General features: G+C 40.6%; 1 protein-coding gene across 9 annotated transcripts in view; it reads right to left on the reverse strand.

The window, feature by feature from the left end:
* PEX5L (peroxisomal biogenesis factor 5 like) overlaps positions 1 to 17,507 on the reverse strand; it is a 174,098-nt gene that overhangs the window by 32,405 nt on the left and 124,186 nt on the right. For 8 of the 9 annotated variants that reach the window (XR_005558155.1, XM_039355452.1, XM_039355451.1 and 5 more), the window contains 2 exons: positions 6,235 to 6,346; positions 864 to 1,070 (listed from right to left, as the gene is read on the reverse strand). Coding sequence is in view for 8 of the 9 variants with exons in the window: in XM_039355452.1 (XP_039211386.1) it covers positions 864 to 1,070; positions 6,235 to 6,346 (319 nt within the window). In the remaining variant the exon portion in view is untranslated. The remainder of the gene's footprint in view (positions 1 to 863; positions 1,071 to 6,234; positions 6,347 to 17,507) is intronic. The other variant, XM_039355450.1, reaches the window with a different exon arrangement.

Consider the following 17,507-nt stretch of genomic DNA (forward strand, 5'->3'; position numbering starts at 1 on the left):
ATATACTCCTTGATTTTCTAACTCAATTTTGTCTTTGGGGTTTCTTAGGATGGTGGATATTTTTCTGTTTGTGCAGAATGCTGTCTTGATGTTGTGTTTGTGGAGGATCTTGCTGATTCTGTCTTTGGTGCCTTTTATGTATGGGAGGAGGGCTTTGCCATTTTTTTGTTCTCTGTCTCTGTAGCCAAGACACTCATCTCTAGAACAAAATGCTTAGCTGATGAACAACACCTAAAAACCAAACTATACACTCTCACTAATATACTAACATCCAATGGATTCCAAAGGAATAAGATTACCAAACTAAGACCAAACTTACCAAATTGCAAAGCAATTTAAATAGGTTTAATAGAGTATAGCTTTCCTTCAAGAATATGAATGTCAAGTGGTGTCCACTGGAGGGCAGGTCCAAATTGACAAGATGGTGGATAAAGAGGTAAACAGGGTTTTCCCTGTCCAGTCATGTCTAACTCTAGGGGGTGGTGCTCATCTCTGTTTCCCAGCTCAGGCAGCTAGCATTGTCCAAAGACACTTCCATGTTCATGTGGTCAGCATGACTATATGCCGAGGCATACGGAATGCTGTTACCTTCCCACCGAACTAGTACCTATTTATTTATTCACATTTGCATGCTTTCGAACTGCTAGGTTTCAGGAGCTGGGACAAATAATGGGAGCTCAGCCCATCATGTGGTACTTGGATCTCCAACCTGGGCTGTCAGCATTCTAGCTAACAAGCTCAGCATCTTTACCACTGGGCCATCATGCCCCCTAAGATGGTGGATATGTATAGCAATCCAAGGCTTTACTATCATCTTCCTGATCATGACCTCTGTTGAAGATGCCTCCAGAACAGCTACCTACCTAAATCCAATGATTTTTCTGGACCCTTGAGTGGTTGGATTTTCTGTTCAGTGTCCACATAGATAAGATCTGGTTTTTCAGTCTTCCTTCTATGGGTCGACCCTTTCAAGCTCTCCCCTCTTGAGGAATTCTCCCATTTCTTCACTTTGCTTTGGGTTTGGGAAACAGGTTCACTGAGGTCCAGGAGATCCAGACCTGTTGACAGAACTATCACAGGACCATTATGAAAAAAAGAGACATTTTAATACTTTCACAGTGCTTTGTAATTCCAATGTTTGAAAAAATAAGCTGAATTTCCTTTGCCTTTGTCAAGGTGGAATCCAAACTGAATGTAACATGGGATAATTTGTGTGTGTGTGTGTTTCTCTCTCTCCCTCCCTCCCTCCCCCCCCTCTCTCTCTGCATCCATATGTGTTGGCAAGGGAAGGTAGATTCCTGTATCTCATGTTAGGACTAAAAAAAGATCTATAGGAAAGAATGGTGACTCTCTGATTGAAATCCCTGCTTACACACATGACTTACATTTATTACAAATCACAAAAATTACCTATTTACTTTTTATACTTTCCAGCTCATAGTAGTTCCACACTGATGATTAATATAAGAGGATCAGCTCAGGGGCTCCATGTGATCCTCAATGGAACCACATCTACATGGAGGGAAGTGTGTAGTGGGGTGCCCCAGGGCTCTGTTCTGGGCCCAGTGCTCTTCAACATCTTCATCAATGATTTGGACGAGGGGATAGATGTGGAACATCAAATTTGCAGATGATACCAAGCTGGCAGGAATAGCCAACACTCCAGAAGATAGGCTTAGGATACAGGAGGATCTGGACAGACTTGAACAGTGGGCACTATCTAACAAAATCAAATTCAATGGTGAAAAAAAGTAAGGTTCTACATTTAGGCAAGAAAAACCAAATGTACAGGTATAGTATAGGGGATACCTTGCTCAATAGTAGTAACTGTGAGAGGGATCTCGGTGTCCTAGTGGACAATCACTTAAATATGAGCCAGCAGTGTGCTGCAGCTGCCAAAAAGGCTAACACAGTGCTAGGCTGAATTAACTGAGGGATAGAATCAAGATCACACAAAGTATTAATACCACTCTACAATGCCTTGTTAAGGCCACACTTGGAATACTGCATCCAGTTTTGGTCATCACGATGTAAAAAAGATGTTGAGACTCTAGAAAGTGTACAGAGAAGAGCAACAAAGATGATTAGGGGACTGGAGGTTAAAACATATAAGGAAAGGTTGATGGAATTGGGTATGTCTAGTTTAATGAAGAGAAGGACGAGGAGGGACATGATAGCAGTGTTCCAATATCTCAGGGGCTGCCACAGAGAAGAGGGAATCAAGCTATTCTCCAAAGCAGCTGAAGGCAGGACAAGAAGCAATGGATGGAAACTAATCAAGGAGAGAAGCAACCTAGAACTAAGGAGAAACTTCCTGACAGTTAGAACAATTAATCAGTGGAACACCTGCCTCCAGAAGAGGTGAATGCTCTAACACTGGAAGTTTTTAAGAAGAGACTGGACAGCCATTTGTCTGAAATGGTATAGAGTTTCCTGCTTGAGCAGGGGGTTGGACTAGATGACCTCCAAGGTCCCTTCCAACAACAACAACTTCTTCTTCTTCTTCTTCTTCTTCTTCTTCTTCTTCTTCTTCTTCTTCTTCTTCTTCTTCTTCTTCTTCTTCTTCTTCTTCTTCTTCTTCTTCTTCTTCTTCTTCTTATTCTTCTTCTTCTTCTTCTTATTCTTCTTCTTCTTCTTATTCTTCTTCTTCTTCTTCTTCTTCTTCTTCTTCTTCTTCTTCTTCTTCTTCTTCTTCTTCTTATTATTATTATTATTATTATTATTATTATTATTACATGCTTCAAGCAGAAACGAGGTAAATACAGGTACATCACAATACAACCTGAGACCCATTATAAGCAATTCTTCAGTTTGTCCAAATTCCATAGAGCTATTTCTATAAATATCAATCAGAAGACCTTTCTGTTTAAAATAGTTAAATAGAAGCGTGGCAAGGTGACACATTCATTGTGTAAATGAGCATCAACCTTTCTGAAAATCAATATAAGGAATCATCAAGAAAGGATATTACATGCATGCTATTTTTAAAAGCCTGGAACCACGTAGGCAATGGTAGAGGATTGAATCCTACGAAAGGGCTGACCTGTAGCACAAAATAGCAGTGGCACAAGTCTTAAGATCCATGTAATTTAAAAAAAAGACACTGATATGTCTTTATCATTCTCTGGCTTTACCTTACCTGTAATTCAGGTAAATGAAAGTACATTGTTTTCCTTTTGGATGACCTCTTTTTTAAAAAAGTAACTTCATTAAAAATTACAACTGCAAAAATGCCAACTAATATATATACAGGTTAAAAAGAAAAAATAGAAAATGAAGAAAAGAAGGAAAAATAAGTGTAAAGAACAAGAAAATAAATATAATAAACAAGAAAAGTCCCCTTCATCATAAGTAGAAACAATTTTAGTAATTAATCACCTTCTCTTAAAATACAACAAATATTAACTTTTTCACATATCCTATCTTTTATCTATAAAAGCTCCCTTGGGAGCTTGGGGCAACTGGATGGAACTGAGCATTTACTGGCTGGATGTCCTTCCTGACACCACACGGAGTAGTAGATTTTTTTCTTTGCGCCCTAAGAGAGAAACATCTGCCGCCACCTAGGATGGAACTCTCAACCTTCCAAGTGGGAAGAGAGTATTTTCACCACCCCGCTCATCTTTTTATCTGTGAACAAATCCTTAAAACCTCATTTCAGTCTGATCAGCAAAAGTCCATTAAGAGTTACCCAAAATAACAGCATATTTATTTTGACCTTGATCAAATAAATCAACTTCATATCCATGCCTTCTACTTTTAACCATCTTGATCTTTAATCTCTTCAAATAGAACTTGATTTCTTCTTCCAGATTTTTCTTTGTCCTTTTTCACACAATTCTTTTAAAACTTTAACACACAATTCTTTTAAAGCCTCTTTGTAAATCCAGTATAGGAAGATTATCCAGGTTACTCTCTTGGTTCATTATTTGTACATCCCTTTTAATTATCAAGCCCTCAGTTGATTTCTTTCATACGTCTACTGCAGCATCTTTTTCTGCATCATTCTTATATAACCTGTCATTTATAAATTCATTTTCAGATCAGTCTCAGTGTTGCTGGGTAAAACCTGTTCTTTTTTCATAACATTGTAAATGCAATCTATTATAGAGGCAGGCTTAACATTAACTTCTGCATCCATTGTTCAAACTTATCCTTCAACATATCCAATGTTAAAATATTTTGCTTCAATATTAGTAAGTTAAAATTAAGTGTTTTTCTCCTTTCATTGTGATCTTTAGTTCTTTCTGGTTCCCTCTTTGGATGCTCTTTTGAAATTATTGTCCTACTATACTCATTTGATTATGTAGAAAAGAGGATATAAAAGCCATATTCAATATGGGTCTACAAATATTGTTGGAGAAACCATAAATGAATGAGAAGACAGAAGAAGTTTATCCTGTTTTACAGCATATCCTTCTTCTTCTTCTTTTTTTTTTTTGTCAAAAACCAGATCCTGCATTGGGTGGAATAGCAACAAGGCTAAAAAGTCTTACAAATTCATCTAAATTTGATACCGTTTGTGAATCTAATATGCAAAGGTATATTTCCCTAATGACAGCTGGCAGGACAGATTAATTTATTTGCAACCCTGTATTCAAATCACCTCATCTGGATGAGAGGGATGTGTACATAACACATCCCTTGCATGCAAATGGTTTGTGGTTCAGTCTTACCAGGTCCTACACACACACACCTTAGAGGGTTCTTGCCACTCAGAATGCATATGTGATTTGATGGACAATCTCATTTGGAATAAGTGAGGCAGTTATGTGGCTATTAGACTAAGCTAAGTAAAATAACTAGCAAAAATGTTTTAGGAAGACTGGGTGTTGTCATTACACTTTCTTTCTGCAGCCAAAATATGTTGGGAATGCATGATGGTTGGGAATTCTAAGAGTGACACCTGGAGAGTATCAGGCTATGAAAAAAAACCTTACATAGAAACTATAGGTCCACAGTGTTCTCCATTTTGGTTCACCCCAGATAAGTTGGATTGCAACTTTCACATTTCCTAGTCAGTATAGGACAAAGTGAAACTGGTGTTGGGGAAAATTGGCTAAACCAACTAGCAGTAACTTCTGAAAGTTATAGAGAAGATTTTTCTCATGTATTGCCTTCAGGTGAATGTGAGATTTTATGTTTTTGTCTTCAAACCTTAGGAAAAAAGCTTTTGCCTTTATGGAGTACTAATGGCTCCTGAACCTCTTAAAATTTCCCTTAGGAGTCTTTTATTTCTTCCATCACTTCCAGTTTTCTTGTGAAACCCCCTCTCTCTCTTTTTGCAGAAATGCACTCCTAACTTGTTTAAAGTCAGATATTTGGAAATCCTGAAATGTGAGATTGTGTGGAAATAGTAACCACTTGCCTGGAATGGTATATAGCAGGCATGTCAAACTCGTGATGTCACGTGACATCGCGCGACATATCGTAGCTTTTTCGCCATTGCTGGCAATGGGGAGGGGGGCGCAGCTCTGGTATGATGAAACTGGCCCGCGGGCCGGCAGTTTGACACTCCTGGTAAGTAGGGTCTCCTGCTTGAGCAGGGGGTTGGACTAGAAGACCTCCAAGGTCCCTTCCAACTCTGTTGTTATTATATATGCAAACATGTGTTCTAGTAAGATATTATGGTCTTTTTCTCTTCCAGAGGTAACTCTCTTGGCATCATGATATTTTTATCTAGGCTGACCTGACTTGTTAAACATCAACAGGAGCCAAGAAATTTGTTTTCACACCTTTATTGTCAAAACCCAGATTTTGTGCTACTTGCATTTCCCCCCTTATATTTATACTGAATTTTTAAAAGCAGCAGTGAACTTTATTTAGCATCAAAACTATCTTTGTATGCCAGATGAAAAATGCATTCCATCCAGAACCCTGGCTCTATGATTAGCCAATAACACTTTGTTTCAGGAGAAACCAATGATATAAATATCTAAGAATATAGCTTTCAACTCACATGGCAACTTATATATATGTACCAGCCCTTTCTTTTGGAAACCCCACTGATTCTCATGGGTTTTCAAATTTTTTGGACATATTTGAACAGTGTCAAATATCACAAGCACATGTGCCATTAAGAACCACTGGTTTCTTCCCCCTCAAATGAGAGAAAATCTTTGTTGTTGTTTTTTTTGGTGGGGAGCTTCAAAAAGCAGTAGGCCGAGAAACAAACATCAAGCAGAGATTGGAAACAAATTGCAACGGAACAAGAGTGAATGCAAGATCTGTTACCTGCGGTATTTGACGTCACCGGACGTGCAATAGCTTCCGATTTCGTTTCGCAAAGAAAGTCATCTATGGAAGGACTCAGAAGTGGCCGGCTTTCTTGTTGCTCATTCACAAGCTAGTGACAAAAAGCAAGAGGAGATGTGTGGATGTGTGTGCATGTAGGCATCGCTTAGCTATGCACACAAATGTCACGACAGCATTGAACGACTTAAATATATATATATATATATATATTATTCCATTTCTGAAAGCATCAGTTGGCTTAAATTGGCACAATTCTTCCTTGAAATTAAATGAGGTGAACATAGCAACTGAATGAGAGGAAGCAAAATAAAATAAAATAAAGATAAAAACAGCACTCATCTGTACCTAACTCCAGACAGGTTTCAGACTTGTATTGGGAGAGGGTTCTCATCTTTTCAGGGATATAATTATATCCTAATCGGATTCCAAAGGGCTTGCTTTTTATGATTTGGAAATCTAATGAAGGCCCCTCTAGCTGGGTTCATACAATATGTTAAAACCCAACCCTCTTGTTAGCAAAATACAGTTGCTGTGCTTGTATAACATCCTATGCTCAAATAAATAATGGATTAAGGTAGCTTATCGTGGTTTAACCTGATGAGCTGCTTTCTTCAATCTATGCCAGAAATCTATTTAGTCTACTTTAGCATGCTGTGCAAATCAGGCCACCCATATGGGCATGTGGATTCACCTGCCTTTTTGCATTTACGCATTGTTCCCTGTTTGGCAACTAGCCAGCAATATGGCAATCTGCCTTTTCTGTAGAACAGGGAGCTCATCTGAGCTACAGAAAGCAAGAGGAGGCAAGAGACCAAAGCTATGATCCAGGTGCCTTTCCTTTTCATCACTTGTTCAGCTAGGCTGGACAAATTATCCAATGCACATTTCAAAAACATTTGGAAAACAGGATGCTATGGATGTCATCTGTATGAGCTGAGAGTTCTTATAAGGGCAGTGTGTGTGTGTGTGTGTGTGTGTGTGTGTGTGTGTGTGTGTGTGTGAAACTCCCATCACACCTGCATTGGCTCCAAGTAATTTTCATCTTCAGCAGTGACCACTTCTGGTTGGACTTTAACTCCTTTCATCCACAGATAACAGTGCCAAACAGCATGATGATGGTCGTTTCGGACCAATCATATCTGACAACTCAAAAATGAAAATTGTTTCCCTGTTTCTTAACCTTTTCCCCCTCTAAACTATGAAGATCTAATCTAGGAATCTATGAAGATCTCTCAAGAGTCTTTCCCCTCTAATCCAGGGGTGTCAAACTGCTGGATGCATCATAGCAAAACCGCACCCAGCCCATTGCCGGCAATGGCAAAAAAAAGTCGCGGCACGTCACGTGACATTGTGAGTTTGACACCCCTGCTCTAATCAATTAAGATCTATGAAGAAATGTCCTGACAGAACAATTAATCAGTGGAATAATCTGCCTCCAGAAGCGGTGAATGCTCCAACACTGGAAGTTTTTAAGAAGAGACTGGTCAGCCATTTGTCTGAAATGGTATAGGGTTTCCTGCCTGAGAAGGGGGTTGGATTAGATGACCTCCAAGGTCCCTTCCAACTCTATTATTATTATTATGGATCATCGCACAGTCAGCCAGATGTTCAGACTGGATTTGGCATTTTGTCTACCTATTGAGTCCTTACCCAGGACCTGGGATAGGCAGATGTGGATGTTTGATGGTATTACAGGTTTTATTATTATTATTATTATTATTATTATTATTATTATTATTATTATTATTATTATTATTATCATCGCATAGTCAGCCAGATGTTCAGACTGGATTTGGCATTTTGTCTACCTATCGAGTCCTTACCCAGGACCTGGGATAGGCAGATGTGGATGTTTGATGGTATTACAGATATTGTCACAGAATGGAAGCAGTTCCTAATAAGGCCGCCTTTTGCAATTGACTAATAGCAAATTTATCAATGCCAATATTATTATTATTATTTCAACAAGATGTTTTAGGGCTACATGAGAAGAGAACATTTGGTGTCTAGCATGCTAATTATTTATAAGCATATGTGGCCATTAAAGGTTACGAATCTGAAACAGGAAATTGCAAGATGAACTAGACTTTGCTCCTGCACCTTCCTGAACATTGACCTCACACACAAAGCCTGGCCACTGATTGCATCTCTCTATCTGAATGAGCCCATTGCTACAAATCCTTTCACAGCTTATAGAAATTTTCTGATTTCATCCTCCTCCTTTTCTGCCCTATCAATGCTTTCTATTCAAGATCCAAACTGTTCAATTGTTCCATAATATTCTATTTATATATTTCCCACCAAGAGTCTGAGACGGTGTCTGTCCTATCCGATTTTGCCTCACAACCACCACTCCCACTAGATTGGCATGAGTCCCAATGATTGATTGAAGTTATTCAGTAAGTTTTCCTGGCTGAAGGAGAATTTTAACTTGGTTTTCCCCAGGCTCAATTGCTACCTTAAGTACAATGCTAACACCATTCTAATGATTTAGAAATTATCCATCAACTTGCGGAAAGAACCCACAAACAAATATAGCAATCTACTCATGTTAATATGAATCCAGATGATAGATTTATCAGAATTACTCTTGGTTTTTAGAAGAAAGACTGTATTCAGTTTAATGCATGGAGAATTGGCTTTCTTTTCAGGCATCTTTATATTGCTGAATGAAACAAGGTTAAGGAAGAGTCAAGTTTCTTCCCTGTGGTGCTTGGTCTAAGGGAGAAAGGGGGTGCTATTTTAGCCCTTAAATCCCATCTCACAAAAAACAAGCAATGCCACTGCTTCGGCTGGTGCAACCAGCCACTGTCTTTGCAATCCTTTGAGGTTGAATTTAAAATAAAAAAAACTATGGACCCTAATTGCAAGAACATTTTCCACTTCTGCAGTTAATGTTGCTTGCAGTGTTGAAAGTATAGGTAGCCCTTACCTTACTCATTGGGGTGTGATTCTCTTAACAACCAGCTTGCTTCGCAACATAAATTGTGGTCATGTGTGGAGGACGACTTGTACCTATTACCGCAGGGGTGTCAAACAGCCAGCCCGCGGGCCGGTTTCATCATACTGAAGCTGCGCCCACCCCGTTGCCGGCAATGCAAAAAGAGTCATGATACGTCGCGACACGTCACGTGACGTGGTGAGTTTGACACCCATGACATAGGTGCTATCGCCCATTCAGCTGTAAGAAAGGGAAATTGTCTCTCAAATAAAACCCTTTAGAACAGAAAGAAAATGTTCAAGTGTCTGTGGGTTCTGTTTTCTGCAATACTGGTTTGAAGCAGGAGAGCTGTGGGGGCTTTTTTTTTGGAGTATGAGTGCTCTGTTATGCACTATCTTCTAATGAATTTTGAAAAAAAAAATTAAGCTGTGGTTTTATTGAAAAGAAGAAAGAGACCAAATAAGTCTAAGGTTTTGTTTTTGCTGTGTATGGGACAATAGAATGAGAGAAGTCTTTACTCTGCTGGGATTCATAGATATTCATACACGTTGGGATTTGATATAATAAAAATAATAATAATAAAGTTGGAAGGGACCTTGGAGGTCATCTAGTCCAACCCCCTGCTCAGGTAGAAAACCCTATACCAGTGGTTCTCAACCTGTGGGTCGGGACCCCACTTGGGGTCGAACGACCATTTCACGGGGGTCGCCAAACAACGCAGTCCACCATTTTTTCCCTTTTTCCTTAGCTGTGCTACTCCCTTTTATTCTATTGGCTTTTGAAAGCCAATAGGAATTGTCCAGGCTGTCTCTGCCCTGCTGAGCCCGCCAAAAGTCCCATTCTGCAAACGGTGCTGCACCAGTTGAGTAGTCCTTGATTTACGACCGGTTGAGTAGTCCTTGACTTATGACCAGTTGGGGGTCGTGGCATTAAAAAGGTTGAGAACCACTGCCCTATACCATTTCGGACAAATGGCTGTCCAGTCTCTTCTTAAAATCTTCCAATGTTGGAGCATTCACCACTTCTGGAGGCAGGTTATTCCACTGGTTAATTGTTCTAGCTGTCAGGAAGTTTCTCCTTAGTTCAGTGGTTCTCAACCTTTCTAATGCCGTGACCCCATAATACAGTTCCCCATGTTGTGGTGACCCCCAACCACTTATACATCACCGAGTACCAGGGGCGTGGCCAAGGAAAAGGGGGGGAAAATGGCGGACAGCCTTGTTTGGCGACCCCCGTGAAATGGTCGTTCGACCCCAAATGGGGTCCCGACCCACAGGTTGAGAACCACTGCCTTAGTTCTAGGTTGCTTCTCTCCTTGATTAGTTTCCATCCGTTGCTTCTTGTCCTGCCTTCAGGCGCTTTGGAAGGCAGGACAAGAATTGCTACATCATTTACTCTGTTTTGTAAACTTAAGTGAATGTGTCAATCTTTATTTGCCTGAAACTACCAGCTACCAGTTTGTTGATAAGATTTCGTATTCGCTCTTAAGCTGAAACATTTTCACTGATCAAATATCCCCCTTTCCAATGTTCTATTCATCCATTTACAGACCGAAAGCCAACTCTGGCACGCTGCTGAGGCTTTGTAATCAAGTTAGCTTTTTCTGTGTAACGAAAGAATTCAACCAGCTAATGCATTATCAGGAAGGATTATTTTAGGCATATGGGTTGCCCTGTGAGATTTACAAAAAAACCTGCCCAAGCTGGCGCCCTTCAAATATATTAGCACTGAAGCTGTTATAAAGGAATTAATTAATTCTGCAGATGGAGTGGCAGGTTTTCAAGCCTAACTTTAAACAGAAGCTTCTTCAGGATGCTGCAATGAAGAAAAAAAAATATATCTGAGAAACGAGGAATAATTTAGAGCTCCATATTGAGGAAAAAGAAGATTTATGGAACAATATATATTTGGAGGAATAAAGGGCTTGGATATGAATTCAAAATTCTTCTATACCACAAAATCAGAGTTAAAAGAGCTTTTGCAATTCATTTGTTTCCTGTAGTGTAAGGTGCCTTCTCCTTGAGGGGCTGTCACAGAGAAGAGGCGTCTGACATTTTCCAAAGCACCTGAGGGCAGGACAAGAAGTAATGGGTGGAAGCTTGTTAAAGAGATATCCAACATAGAAGTAAGCAGAAACTTTCTGACAGTGAGAGCAATTAATCAGTGGAATATCTTGCCACCTGGTGTTGGGGTGCTCCATCACTGGAGGTTTTCAAAAACTTGATTGGGATGGTATACTTCTGCCTTGAGAAGGGGGTTAGACTAGAACAGGGGTAGGCAACCTTGGCTCTTTTATGACTCGTGGACTTCAACTCCCAGAATTCCTGAGCCAGCCCTGGACTAGAACATCTCTGAGAATTCTTCCAGCCCTATGATTTTCTGATTCTGTTGCATTAGGCAAACCTACATCTCATATGCAAACATTGTGCATAGAGCAAGTCAAATGGATTGTCATGATGGACAATAAGACGGGCTGCGTATGTATAAATGAAGTATGATTTTCTCTAAATGAGAACACATAAGTGCACATGTGAAGAGTAGAAAAGGAAGGGTGAAATATGTTTATGAGGCCCTGTCCATTGCAGGCCCACAGGTGATCTTGTCCTAAACATTCGTGGAATTCCTGAAGAATTTCTCAGCTATTAATCTGCCTCTTCCTCTAAAGAGATGAACATCCAGCTTGCTTCTCTAGTACATTGTTTCTCAGCCATGGCAACCTGAAAATGTGTGGACTTCAGCTTCCAGAATTCCACAGCCAGCATTGTTGTCTGTGGAATTCTGGGAGTTGAAGTCCACACATCTCCAAGTTGCCAAGGTTGGGAAACACCAATCTAGTAGAAGACAGTTCATCACTTCCTGGCTGTTCACTGAGCCAAGTAAACATATGGACATCCAATTTCTGTACTGAAGACAATCCATCACTTCCCAGTGACATCCAACCCACCACCAAACAGTTCCTGCTATCAGGAGGTGCTACTACTTGAAACAGGGTTCTTTGAGATAGGGAACAAGTCTGCTCCATTTGGTTTAGTGCAAGGGTCTTCAAACTTGGCCCTTTTTATGACTTGTGGACTTCAATTCCCTGGGAGATGAAGTCTACAAGTCATAAAAGGGCCAAGTTTGAAGATCCCTGGTTTAGTGTGGTGTTACCAGCTACTAATGCAGCGGTTCTCAACGTTTGTGTGACGGCGACCCCCGTCACACGGACGCGCTGCCCCATGCGCGGCGGCGCCCCCATGCGCGGTGCGCATGCGCAGCGCGCACCCCGAGGGGGAAAAATGGCGGATCGTGTTGTTTGGCGACCCCCATAAAATGGTCGTTCGACCCCAAATGGGGTCGCGACCCATAGGTTGAGAACCACTGTACTAATGGTAAACTAAGGTTTATGTGTTCTGCAATCCCAGCCAATTATGATTAATTCACTATGCCATGGTTAGATATACAATGGCATAAATTCATAAATTCATTCATTCATTCATTCATTCATTCTCTAAAACTGCCCATCTCAGCCAAATGACTCTGAGTGGCTTACAATTCTAAAACTATAAAAACAGTTAAAAGTGCCATGTGTGTATCCACTCAGAATTTCTAATCAGGATATTGAGAATTTGGAGAGGATAGAAAAGCTGGAGGCAGGAAGATCCAGTCTTGATCCTCAGTGACTTACTTTTTTCCTGCACTTAATGGGAGTTAGTCTAGAATCACATTAGCGGTAAAGAGATTTATAACAGTCCTACCCCTATTTGTGAGAGTGTACTAACTCAAGAAAATTTATAAAAGCAGCTTAAAAACAACCTTGGAAGGAACACTGTCAATAGGAGGTTTTTAAAGGCTGTCTTACATGAAATATTTAACCAGAAGAAACAAAAACTCAGCAGATTCAAATATATAAGGAATTAACTTGCATTTGGCTTTTGAGTGGCATAATGTGTGAGGTGACCCTTACCTGATAACTAATTTAGGATTCAATGAGTAGTGCAAATCCAGAAAAATGGATTTAGTTTAGTTAGTTAAGGGTGTGAAGAATCCAAATTGAACAAGAACTGGTATTTAGAAAATGCTTGAATAGGTTGAGGTAGATACACAGAGATAATACTTTATTCTGAGATACAATCCTCAAAGATAAATAATACTTTAATAGCAGCCAATAAGCAAGATTCAATAGCCAGAATATGGGTACTGTATTCAGTCTGGCTTATTGGCTGCTGCTGTGATATCATTATTTAACTTTGTAGAATAAAGGGTATTCAGTCCACCAAACTTGCCTCGAATCCAATATCACTATCATGTTATTCACTCTTTTTCTAAAATTAGATTTACATCAGATCTGAAAGTAAACTTTACTACCCATAATAACTCTAGAGTTGCTTTTTAACTGCTTGGTTTTATTTTGCTTTGTTTTCTCTCCCTCATTCTTCTAAAAAGAAACTTGATCGGTTTGCATCGTCTTTGCAGAAATAATACATGCAATCTGCTTCCACAAATCAACAATCTGTTGTTGTTTTTGCAATCACACAATGGAAGGAAGATTTGCTAAGTCATCAGTTTTCCACCATGTTTTATAATGTCCCATTCATTTCAATAGGATGGATACTAGAGCTCCTAAGGCACTGGGCCCAGTGAGTCTAGCCCAGTTTCCCCCAAACTTGTGCTTTCAAAAGTGGTGGTACAACAACAACAGTGAATTTTGGACATCATAACCCCAACATGTCTGGATGCATCTTTTCAAAGACTGAAAAGCTTTAAGAACAGTCTTCATAAACCCCTAGATTTCTTGGTCTACAATCCATGTGAATGCAATGGCCATGCTATTGTTGAAAGAAAAATCTTCATCAGGGTCCAGTCCAAGCTGGGAATAATCAAAATGGAGACTGCTTTAGAAAGAAGTAGTTTATTGAAGAGAAGAGCCAGACAGAAAGATGGCTCTGAGAAAGCTGACCACATGTAATAGGGAGTGGTGGGTTAATCCTATTATGTCCCTGCTTCCCTGTGGCTGTGGCTGATGACTGTTGATTTTTGGTGTGAGGGATTGTTGATTCTAGAGATCTTTGTCTTTCTAATCCAAGCTTCCTGGCTCCAATCTTTCTGACAAGATTATCACATCTGCATTTCTGCAGACCTGGTTTCTGTTTGGGGCAGAGAGACTTGCCGGTGTGTGTGTGTGTGTGTGTGTGTGTGTGTGTGTGTGTGTGTGTATTGGTTTCTGCCTTTAAGATCCTTTGGGGAAATATATTCTGCCTTTTTAATATTTCCCAAAATATTTCTTTCTCTGGATTCTTCCCACACTATTTAGGCAGGATGGGAAATTGTAGCCTAAGAACATTTGGAAGGTGTTTGGAGAAAGTTGCGCTTGAGACATTCTTGGAATAGAGTTGAAGATATAATCACTCATATATCTGTTTGGATTATTGCCAGGCACTTTACATGGGGCTGCCCTTGAAGATTACTCAGAAGCTACTATTGATCTGTAAAGCAATTGTGGACAATGCTGGGCACCTCTAGGTTAGCCCACATTACTGGTGGTCCTCAATTTATGACCACAATTGAGCCCAATATTTCTGTTGCTAAGGGGGACATTTATTACTGTAAATGAGTTTTGTCCCCTTTTATGACCTTTCTTGCCACTGTTGTTAAGGGAATGACTGCAGTCGTTAAGTTAGTAATATGGCTGTTAATCGAATCTGACTTCCCCGGAAGGTCACCAAAGGGAATCCCATGACCTTGGGACACTGTAACCATCATAAATATGAGACAGTTGCCAGGTGTCTGAATTTTGATCATGTGACCATGGGGATATTGCAATTTTCAGCGCCGTTGTAGTTTTGAACGGTCACTAAATGAACTGTTGTAAGTCAAGGACTACCTCTATACCAGTGATGGCGAACCTTTTAGAGACCGAGTGCCCCAAAACTGGCCCTGCCCCATTCTACCCCCCTTACCCACCCCTGCTCCACCCCCACCCCATCCCCCACCCTGCCTGCCCGCAGGGCCACTCACCACCTACAGGGCCCACCGTAGATCGCCCAGGCAGCCCAGCAGCGCCATGGCAGCCACGCCCTCTGCCCGCCCCCGCAGCATCAACTGCGCATGATGGGGCTTGAGAGTAGAGTCTTGTCTATGCTGCCTGGCTGCCATGTCCTTGGCTGCGCTGCTTCGTGTGGGCCACGCTCGGGGCGACTCTCCTTCAGGGGGGCTGCTGGTGAGGAGGGGGTCACGGGAGGAGGTAAGGCTGGGGCAACGGCATATGTGCCCACAGAGAGGGCTCCGAATGCCACCTCTGGCACACGTGCCATAGGTTCGCCACCACTGCTCTATACCTTTCTTGTGTGAGCTGCACCAGCTCCCAGTTTCCTTTCAGGTACAATTCAAGGTGCTGATTATTATCTTTAAAACCTAGATTTTAAAGATAATAGGTTTTAAAGATAGTAATCAGCACTTTGAATTGCACCTGGATCATGTTATCTGTGGATCATGTTATCTGTGGGATGGCTTCTCCTTGAGGATGTTTGGCTATCCTACCAGATCCAATAAGGTAGGCACAATCTGGGTCTCTCTCCTCTAAATGTTGCCATCTATAGTACCTGCATGTTGTAAAGTGTGACTCTTGTACGGCTGTCCCTATCTTATGAAACAACCTCCTCTCTCCTCCCCTCCCCCCCACGATCTGGAATTTGCATTTCTGTTTAGCGAAACACAAGCTTTCAAGAATAGGCTACCAAGTTTTTAATCTCTCATTATTTTCACATGGTAGCTTATAAACAAATCAGTCACTCAACGAACAAACTATTTCATTTCTATAAAGAAATGGCAGCCTGACAGGGAGCCAATATTTATTCAAGGCGATGTTTAAAACATCACCCTCAGAGGTACACTTGGCTGTTATTATATGTGTCGTCCTCAAATAAATAAAAGTTTTAATAATTAACTTACAAATGGTCCTTCATAATCTAATAACCGTCATGGCTTAACAGTTTTACTGGCCTTCGATTAAAAAAAAAAGATTTTGTAAGGTGCCTACAAATCAAGGGCTGCTTTCATGTCCAAAAATCATAGAAGAATGGGTCTCAACCTTGGGAACTTTAAAATGTGTGGACTTTAATTCCCAGAAGCTGTTCTTTGCTTCTGTGAAAATTGAAATCCCCAAGGATGAAAACCAAGATTTCAAAATGTTAGGGACTATTGAGTAGCATCTAAAACTAACTTTCACTATGGCTATGTTGAGGTAGTCCTCATCTTACAAACATTCATTTAGTGCAGTGGTTCTCAACCTGTGGGTCGGGACCCTATTTGGGGTCGAACGACCATTTCATGGGGGTCGCCAAACAACGCAGTCCGCCATTTTTTCCCCTTTTCCTTAGCTGTGCTACTCCCTTTTATTCTATTGGCTTTTGAAAGCCAATAGAATAGACTCTCTTGAATAGAGTCTAATTCTATTGGCTTTCAAAAGCCAATAGGAATTGTCCAGGCTGTCTCTGCCCTGCTGAGCCCGCCAAAAGTCCCAGTCTGCAAACGGTGCTGCACCAGTTGAGTAGTCCTCGACTTATGACCGCTTGAGTAGTCCTCGACTTACGATCGGTTGGGGGTCGTGGCATTAAAAAGGTTGAGAACCACTGATTTAGTGACTGTTACAACAGCTCTGAAAAAAGTTAATGGTGACTGTTTTTCCCACTTATGACCTATGTTCATGTGATCAAAATTCAGACATTTGGCAACTGGCATTGGATGTGATCACTTTTTGCAAACTTCTGACAAGGAAAGTCAATGGGGAAGCTGGATTCACTTAACAACTGCAGTGATTCATTTAACGTGGCAAGAAAGGTTGCAAAATGGGACAAAACTCACTTAGCAACTGTCTTGCTTAGCAACAGAGGTTTTGAGCTCAGTTGTGGTTGTAAGTTGAGGAATATCTATCATACCAAGCTATAATATGATTGATTTTCCCTTAGCAGAATGTGTGATCTTAGCCACTACAGTTTGGAAATCATGCTTTATGGCTCATATGATGTGTAAACAAGATGACTATGGCTTTTTAACAAATCACGGTTCAATAAAATGCATGCCACTAATTCATCCACATACAGTAGCTGTACTGGATACTTAATGACTCCTGTTATATCCAAAAGTATGAGATCAACTGACCCTACTCAAAAACGTTCTTCGAGATATTGGCGTGACATCTTTTATAATCTAGTAATTTACGCATCTTCATGAGATTATCTTCCAATATTGGTTGTCAGCTAGGGTTTTACTACTGTGTTTGTGGTCTAGGACAGGGGTCCCCAACCTTGGCAACTTTAAGACTTGTGGACTT

This window comes from Crotalus tigris, unplaced genomic scaffold (assembly GCF_016545835.1).
Source record: "Crotalus tigris isolate CLP2741 ecotype Arizona unplaced genomic scaffold, ASM1654583v1 scf7180000018690.2240587, whole genome shotgun sequence".
Taxonomy (NCBI): domain Eukaryota; kingdom Metazoa; phylum Chordata; class Lepidosauria; order Squamata; family Viperidae; genus Crotalus; species Crotalus tigris.